This window comes from Nilaparvata lugens, chromosome 9 (assembly GCF_014356525.2).
Source record: "Nilaparvata lugens isolate BPH chromosome 9, ASM1435652v1, whole genome shotgun sequence".
Taxonomy (NCBI): domain Eukaryota; kingdom Metazoa; phylum Arthropoda; class Insecta; order Hemiptera; family Delphacidae; genus Nilaparvata; species Nilaparvata lugens.
The window spans coordinates 6,678,125-6,688,092 of NC_052512.1; the positions used below are offsets into that span (position 1 = coordinate 6,678,125).

The 9,968-nt window shown below is 34.3% G+C and overlaps 1 protein-coding gene across 1 annotated transcript; it reads left to right on the forward strand.

Moving 5' to 3' along the window:
- The first annotated feature begins 266 nt into the window (after positions 1-266).
- LOC120353115 lies at positions 267-6,775 on the forward strand. The gene is made up of 3 exons (XM_039435767.1): positions 267-318; positions 5,815-6,027; positions 6,559-6,775. Exons 1-3 carry the CDS (start codon positions 267-269, stop codon positions 6,642-6,644), a joined length of 351 nt encoding a protein of 116 aa, XP_039291701.1. The 3' UTR covers positions 6,645-6,775.
- The last annotated feature ends 3,193 nt before the right edge of the window (positions 6,776-9,968 follow it).

The window sequence follows — 9,968 nt, forward strand, 5'->3', positions numbered from 1 at the left end:
AGCCTACACTGTATCTTATAATATTCAACGTGACATTTGCCGCTTGCATTATATGGTAATTTTCAATGAAAAAGAAATTAGACCTTTACCTTCGATCTTGTTATGGGTGAATCGAGCATCTGCACTAGATGCAAAGCCAACTCTTTCACGATGGAACTCATCCGGAATATTCTTGCACTTCATTCTATAAAGAAGAATAATTCAAGTTTAGAAGTTGTTAATCAGTTGGTTTCTACAATGTTCACTAAAGGCGTAATTCCTTAGCGATGGCTCTAGCTGCGCAGAGGAAAAAAGTTGTTGGGAATAGCACTTTGAGAAGTAAATTGAAATAAATGATTTTATATACCGTACACAATTTAACTTAGGCTATGCGTTAAATAATATCAAAATCAAAAAATCAAAATCAAATCATTTATTGTCACACAACATTAAAATGTTACAGCAACGTCATTAATAACACAGAAACATCAGTTTAAAAATCTATTACAAAGAAATCTTCAACTTTCATTGACCAATACTTTTTTAAATATTTACAGTACGGTAACTATTAAAGCTCATTCTTTTGATATTTTCAGGCAAAGAGTTATAAAGTTTTATTGACATGCATTGCCAGTTTTTTTGGGAACTTGTAAACTGGCAATACTCGACTCTTATATTATTCCTATTTCTAGTGTTATGTTGGAGTATACTAGAGTTAACATCATATTGATTTTCAGTTTTCTTCACTGAAATCAAGCATGACAATACATACAAAGATGGCAGAGTTAATAGTCCGAGTTCAATGAATAATGATTTGCATGGATTACGAGGAGCCTTGTGGCAAATTATTCTCACTGCTTTCTTTTGACATTTAAACAAGATGTCTGTAGTGAGCCATTTCCCCACAGCTGGATTCCATATAGCAAAAGGCTATGAATAAGGGCAAACTAAACACTCATTAAAACAGACATATCTACAATATTACATAATCTACGTAAAAGGAAGATGCCCTTGTTGATTTTTTTATAAATATATGTTAGCCTATATGACATTTCCAAGTCAGGTTAGTATCAATTCTCACGCCAAGATACTTAGGCTTAATTGAGTTTATGTCATTAATTTTTCTGTCAAAGCTCAAAGTTATATCCTCTGTTTTTGTGGAATTAATGCTCAGATTGTTTGCTGCACACCAATCTTCAATTTTAGAGGTATTATTCAATGTGTTAGAATACAAAAGATCCTTATCTTATTAGCCACTTTCAAACCTAAGTCATCTGCAAACAAATACGAAGCACTATCGTCATTACAAGAATCAATAATATTAGGCAAATCATTAATATAAACAATGAATAACAGTGGACCACGAATGGAACCTTGTGGCACACCGTATTTGACTATTCCACCTCTATAATACTCGCCATTTTTTTAAACATACTGTACGGTACTCTATTTACGGTACACTCTTCAGTTCTAATCGGGCAGCCGATGAAGGCACATCGTCTGTTATCGTACTCTACAGCTAAAGTTTGGTAACTTGTTTCTGCCGGCCACCTGGTGTTCTAACCGCTTACGTATAACCTATAATTTCATTCTTTTTACGTTGGTAAATTTGAGATTGTGGAGCTCTATTTGAAGGCTTCACACATGTAGAGCGAATCTTGTACTGAGTCAATGGTGTAGCGGCTATAAATTTTGTAATTGCGTGCGTGGACGCTGAGTGAACACCAGACTGATTGACTCACTACAAGACTCAATACAATTGTCGGAATCGCGGGAGGCCTAAACGCTCGCTCACCCTTGATTCTTCTAATGACAAATTGTATAGTGATGAAATTTTTATAAGCAGTGTAGCGATCGCTAAACACTGAAGACGGATACCTTAAAATTATTACCTGTGAAGAATGAGCATACAAAATCATACAGGTCGAGCAAAAATCCCGATGTAGATAATTTACGGGACTGCGTCTCTAATAAGTTCTGAAGGATTAAAATACAGTGTTTGAACCAAATATCGTTCAGAATATATTTCGAGAACAGAGTCTTGTCGGGTTTTAAGCTCTATTGTAGGAATTTATATGATCTATGGCTGCATCCGCTGTACAATTGATGTGTTCGCTCCTAAGTCGAGGTAGGTAACCGATAAAAGCTGATATATGAGCAGGTAAGGACAAAGAATAAATATCTCGATCTGACCCCACTCGCTACATCCACTTAGACCTGTTCCAATATCCAGCTTGATTCAATTATTCCAATGATCGTATTCGATCGGTTCTTGATAATATAGAACGTATCAGACACAATAATTGACAGGCTTAAGAAATAATCGAACTCAGAAAGCGAATTAACAAAACTGAAATATATTACAATAAAATATGCAATCATACAGTGCAGGTTCAGAAATTGATTTACAGGTTGATAATAATTTGGCATTAACAGAATAGTTAAAAAATTTCTTGTGCTTGCATGATACCATGCGTGATTCAACAGAGTTTTACAATTGATAAAATTTAACAGTTTGAAAAATAGTGAAAAATGAATTATAGAAAATATTTTAAAATGTTTGGGGTCGTGGTTCAGGCAGCGGAGGATAGTTAATCAACTACAAATTCTTAGAAATTAAATATGAATAAATTTTAAGCTCTTAATAACTAAAGCGCTTGTCGGCGTGGCCAATAATTTAACGAAGAAAAATTTATGTTTTTTCTGCACTGAAATATTTTCGAAGCGTAGATTGGGGCCCCTTATGACTTATAACTCACGTGAAATTCCTTGGTAGTCGTGGTTTTCTTCTTTAGATCAAAAATCGTTTGATCGGCGGCAATCCAGGCTTTGGTTTCAGCACGTGGGGAATTTTAATTTAAATATCTCCTTCACCGAATAAATAAGGGATAATTTACTTTAAGCTTTTAAATTTATCGATTGATGAAACAGAAATTTACGAATAACAATAAATTGGCCTAAAATATCGGCTCACAAATAGAACATTTAAAATCGAACAAGAAATTTTACAAATAGGTCTTTGGTAACTATAAAAAGAGATCTACACGGTAAGGATTTCAAAAGGGAAGTGCTCCTGTTTTCTCTAAGCTTTTAGGCTAGACCTTGCTTCTCGGAATCTCAATGTAATAATTTGCATAAAAATTTGCCATTGGTAGAACGCTTGTGACGTAAACATGACGTCAGTGGCAAGTAGTAGAATACAATTCCTTTAATTACAATAATAATTAATTTATGTAAGTCTTAAAACTGCTTAATCTTCTAGACATAGTTCCTCTCATACAATGTACACGTGCTAGTGTAACTGATAAGGCAGGGTTGGTGTCTGATAATAGATTAACATGTGTTGCTTTCAAACGATCACCGTCTTGGTGCTATTTCTATGCACTGTGATTGGTTTAGACCTACCAAAGAGATTCAATTACCATGTGGTTCAGTTGAATTAAATATTAATAAATTAATATTCTTGTACAATTTTTATTAGGTTTGAGATTATTATAATTAATTTCTGCCATTTTATCAATAATAGAATTTCATGCTATGACCTATTTAGTTACAATAAGACCTGACGCATAATACAATTTCTTAAATAATAAATAATTTCAACAATAATACATACATTTATTTTTTTCATTTGAAATTCTTGATCCTTTATTGATAGTTTTATAATTTTTAGAGATGATATTTTACCCTGCATGAAAACCGGCATGATATTTGACAATGCTTTGAATCAGTCAGCTGCGTTCGAACTGTTTTAAAAACATCTGATCGATAGTAAACAAAGTGTAACCTCAAAATCAGTGAGCAATTCGTAAATAATTTGTGCTTTATTCGCAAAATAATTATAATTTTATTGAATAATTTTTTCTAGAAAATATTCGGTACAGAACGGTACTCTTATCTAATATACAGTTACTGATAAGTAAGCTTTATCGCTCGGTCGCTAACTATTCCTTTAGCAAATTCTTTCATTTTAAAAGGTAATCACAATTTTTCTCTCTTTTCATGAGATCTATTTGAAAAATTCATCACACAAAAGCCCCCAGGATATTTTAAATAGGTAATTGGGAGACGAGTCGAAACAATGACTATTTGAAAAATCCGATATTGTGATGAATACACCATTTCATCTCCTTACTTCTACGAAAACTCAACACTTAACACAAAAAACAATATATCGTGCACTTTTGGCTACGAAAAATAAATAATTGATTGTTCCTTTCATTGGATACAATCGAAATACAATAATTAATGAGGTCTCTTTGGATCCTTCATTAAAACAACTCCACAACTTCCATTCACGGGTGGCTTATGAGCAGACCCATAACTATAACAAATATACAAAATTTCACATATTACTTCTTAAGATTTGAATAGTATTTGCAACAAATATAGACTTTCATCATTTTTTCATAGTTATTACAGGTTTCGACTCTTTGGTTTGGCTTTTACATAAATTGGGTGAGAGTGTGATTTTACTTCGGTGACTTGACAATCGTCTACCGTTTGACTCGAGCAATTTCTTATTTGCGCTTAGTACGTTGCGTACAAACAGGGTTACACTTGAAATGGCTTTCTTGATTTTTATCAATGTTGGTTACAAATATTAAGTCTTACATTTATCAATTTGAATTTCAATTCATGATTTTTTGATGCAACAGTAATAAATTTCACATTTAAAGGTAAGAATTTCATTTTCTTTGGCGTTTTTTAGCAATACATTTATATGACATAGAACATGCTCATTTCGTGCAAATTAACATAAATATATATTTTTGTTTGCGTTTTTTCTTATAATTTCACATTAAATAATATGTTACATTAATTGAATAACGATATTGCTTTGATTCCTATACATTGACTCTAGGATTTCGTACACATTGGTTGGTGGGACGAAGAAAATTATCGAACAGGCTTTGGTTCTGAATAGATTCTTTCTATCGGTTCTGTATTTCGAGGTTAGATTTACATATTTTTTCAAATAAACTTTGTTTATTTTCTTTCCTCCTATTCACTACTAATTTCATGTTATTTCTAATTTACAATTATTTTCCGTGGATACTATAATTCTTGTTTCTGTTTTTCAGTTGTGCGGCTTGTACCAGGCGATTGTTTCGGTGATGACTCTGACACGAGGTGGATGGCTTGATCAGGTTGGTAAATTTTAAAATTGTTTTCAGTTTATTTCTTCTGTTATTAAAGTTGATTTCGATTTTCTTCATTTGAAGTGAATTAATAATATTTCCTTATTAGCTGAGATGTGGCGAAGTTTAGGTTATCTTGATTGATTAGGCTGCAGTAGAAAGATGCTAGTATGCAAAGATATGATTCGGTGGGTAGGCTGTGATTATGACAAGTTTGATGATTGATGTATTCCACGAACGTAGTTTCCAGTTGATTCGAAATTATTTTCTCCTCAAGCCCCCATCTAAATTTGATTTCTCTATTGTTCCAAGTTTCCATTCCAATTTGCAACTATCCGTTTTATCAAACTTGGTTTAAAAACGATGTCCGGTGGTGTCTGTGTGTCTTTCCAAATGATATTTTCCTTTTTTGCATGCCGGTATACAGTCTACTTGATTTTAACCGGACATGACTGCGGTGTTGTAGGTTCTTCTGGATATCGTCTTCCTTTTCCTTGCATGTCGGTAGGAATCGTGATGTAAGATTTTAGCCTAACATGACGGCGGTGGTTGTAGGTTCTCCTAGACATTCTTCTTCTTTCTTGAATTGTTTTGGTTTTGCTGCTTGTGTGTGGTCTTGATTTTATGCGGATTTTAATTGTTCTGATGTTGTTTTCTGTTTGTTTTTGATGGATACTGATTTGATGTGTTGCAGGTGCTGTTCTCGGCGGATGGGAGATGTGCGGTCGGCGGTCCGGGCTGCTCTTCCACTCGGCGGGCAACATCCTTGGACTCCTGGTGTCCGGCGCGCGGTTGTACGGCTGGCCCCTCTATGCCATGGATGTCGTCCTCGGCTTGGCGGGCGATGTCGTCCGGTTCCTCTCGGCATTCGGCGGGGTGCGGCGCGACTTCAATCCTGACATTCTCGGTGGGTTGGTTTTCCATACATGTGTTATGTTCGCTTGCTTGTTTGACTTTAACCACCTTTATTGTATCCTTCTCCACATGTATATGTTTCTTAATGCTGACTTCGACGCTGATTTCTCCCATATGCATATCTTCAGATATCCTATCCAATCGGTTATTTGTTTCTAAAATTGATTTATCCAGACACTCAGCTAATTTTTTGATGGTGTTATCGGTATCATGGAATGCTTTGTCCATTCGCTGACTTAACTTCTCCAAACCCTGTTCATTTGTCTTCTTTGCTTCTTGAACTTCCTTCTTTAATTCTTCCTTTGCTCGCTTACTGTCTTCTTTCAATCATTTATTGCTTCACTTGTTTTCTTTGATGCTTCTTTTATTTGTTTGTTGTCTTCCTTTGTTTGTTTATTGTCTTCTTTCAAATCATTTATTGCTTCACTTGTTTTCTTGATGCTTCTTTTATTTGTTTGTTGTCTTCTTTTAATTCTTCCTTTGTTTGTTTGTTGTCTTCTTTTAAGTTGTTTATTGCTTCCAGGATGGTGTTCCAATCTATTGTGGGAGCGGGTGTATGGCGAACGGTTACCTTCTGGTTTTTTATCCGAGCAACGGTACGAGAAATAGGAGTTCCTGTCTCGGGGGCGTCGTCGTCCGTATGCTCTCCCGATGTTTCGTCCTCCGGCTCTTGGGCTGCCGACGGATCTTCCACTAGGATGCAGCTCTCCTCCACCTGTGTCGAAGATAAATCATCCAGTACATTGGATGGAAATCGGCGGATGCGGTGGCAGATGCGGATGGCGGCGAACAGTCGGGGGAGATGTCCTCGTGTCCGACAGACTTGGATTGACCTGGTCGTTTCCTGCCATGGTTTGTGGAAAAATAGCGCAACGAAAGTGTGCAGTGAACAAAAAACGTGAAAGTGTTGTGATATACAAAATAATTGGTAAGGAATCCAATAGGAATTGTTATAGCGCCGTAGTGAGTGAAATACAGAAAAAGTGGTTTAGCAATGTGTTCAGTGATAAAATGAGTCAAGTTAGCAATATCGTTAACATAAAAAAATGACAAGGACATACAGGATATACAGTGAACACTTATGCGGTAATACAGGTACGCCTCTTATAATTTATTATTACTATTATTATAAATATTTTATTCTTATAATTTCTTGCCGCAGTTATATATAGGGCTAGTGTTCTTTGCAAAATTTTATATAAAAGGAACAGTATTCCGCAATATATCCGTGATTTAATTTTACTTCCCTCTTTATGCTTTAAAAACTTTTAAAAATGTAAATACCTTCAATCCTCTTTTCTGTAAATATTTATAAAATTGTTTCAATATAGACCTAATATTCTTCAAATAATATGATCTTTCTTATGATATCTCTTATACCTATGACTTATAGTATGACCAATTTTCGAAAAACACGATAATAAAATTCTGAGTTCGATTTTTTCTCAAAAAATTCATCAATCGATAAATTTCTTTTCCGTTCAAAAATTGGGTGTGGTACTTCTTGTTATTTTATATAACAGTGAACGGTCAATATTAAATTCGAAAAAATTCACAACCATAAATTTTTTCAAAAATTTTCTCGTTGTCAGCGCTATAGTATACTGAGCAACTAAATAATCCTCGCAGTCGATTATCCACCTCTTCAATGCCTATCACAGTTGGGCGCCAAATCATGTGGAGCTCTATTTGAAGGCTTCACACATGTAGAGTGAATCTTGTACTGAGTCAATGGTGTAGCGGCTATAAATTTTGTAATTGCGTGCGTGGACGCTGAGTGAACACCAGACTGATTGACTCACTACAAGACTCAATACAATTGTCGGAATCGCGGGAGGCCTAAACGCTCGCTCACCCTTGATTCTTCTAATGACAAATTGTATAGTGATGAAATTTTTATAAGCAGTGTAGCGATCGCTAAACACTGAAGACGGATACCTTAAAATTATTACCTGTGAAGAATGAGCATACAAAATCATACAGGTCGAGCAAAAATCCCGATGTAGATAATTTACGGGACTGCGTCTCTAATAAGTTCTGAAGGATTAAAATACAGTGTTTGAACCAAATATCGTTCAGAATATATTTCGAGAACAGAGTCTTGTCGGGTTTTAAGCTCTATTGTAGGAATTTATATGATCTATGGCTGCATCTGCTGTACAATTGATGTGTTCGCTCCTAAGTCGAGGTAGGTAACCGATAAAAGCTGATATATGAGCAGGTAAGGACAAAGAATAAATATCTCGATCTGACCCCACTCGCTACATCCACTTAGACCTGTTCCAATATCCAGCTTGATTCAATTATTCCAATGATCGTATTCGATCGGTTCTTGATAATATAGAACGTATCAGACACAATAATTGACAGGCTTAAGAAATAATCGAACTCAGAAAGCGAATTAACAAAACTGAAATATATTACAATAAAATATGCAATCATACAGTGCAGGTTCAGAATTGATTTACAGGTTGATAATAATTTGGCATTAACAGAATAGTTAAAAAATTTCTTGTGCTTGCATGATACCATGCGTGATTCAACAGAGTTTTACAATTGATAAAATTTAACAGTTTGAAAAATAGTGAAAAATTAATTATAGAAAATATTTTAAAATGTTTGGGGTCGTGGTTCAGGCAGCGGAGGATAGTTAATCAACTACAAATTCTTAGAAATTAAATATGAATAAATTTTAGCTCTTAATAACTAAAAGCGCTTGTCGGCGTGGCCAATAATTTAACGAAGAAAATTTATGTTTTTTCTGCACTGAAATATTTTCGAAGCGTAGATTGGGGCCCCTTATGACTTATAACTCACGTGAAATTCCTTGGTAGTCGTGGTTTTCTTCTTTAGATCAAAAATCGTTTGATCGGCGGCAATCCAGGCTTTGGTTTCAGCACGTGGGGAATTTTAATTTAAATATCTCCTTCACCGAATTAATAAGGGATAATTTACTTTAAGCTTTTAAATTTATCGATTGATGAGAACAGAAATTTACGAATAACAAATAAATTGGCCTAAAATATCGGCTCACAAATAGAACATTTAAAAATCGAACAAGAAATTTTACAAATAGGTCTTTGGTAACTATAAAAGAGAGATCTACACGGTAAGGATTTCAAAAGGGAAGTGCTCCTGTTTTCTCTAAGCTTTTAGGCTAGACCTTGCTTCTCGGAATCTCAATGTAATAATTTGCATAAAAATTTGCCATTGGTAGAACGCTTGTGACGTAAACATGACGTCAGTGGCAAGTAGTAGAATGCAATTCCTTTAATTACAATAATAATTTAATTTATGTAATCTTAAAACTGCTTAATCTTCTAGACATAGTTCCTCTCATACAATGTACACGTGCTAGTGTAACTGATAAGGCAGGGTTGGTGTCTGATAATAGATTAACATGTGTTGCTTTCAAACGATCACCGTCTTGGTGCTATTTCTATGCACTGTGATTGGTTAGACCTACCAAAGAGATTTAATTACCATGTGGTTCAGTTGAATTAATTATTAATAAATTAATATTCTTGTACAATTTTTATTAGGTTTGAGATTATTATAATTAATTTCTGCCATTTTATCAATAATAGAATTTCATGCTATGACCTATTTAGTTATAATAAGACCTGACGCATAATACAATTTCTTAAATAATAAATAATTTCAACAATAATACATACATTTATTTTTTTTATTTGAAATTCTTGATCCTTTATTGATAGTTTTATAATTTTTAGAGATGATATTTTACCCTGCATGAAAACCGGCATGATATTTGACAATGCTTTGAATCAGTCAGCTGCGTTCGAACTGTTTTAAAAACATCTGATCGATAGTAAACAAAGTGTAACCTCAAAATCAGTGAGCAATTCGTAAATAATTTGTGCTTTATTCGCAAAATAATTATAATTTTATTGAATAATTTTTCTAGAAAAT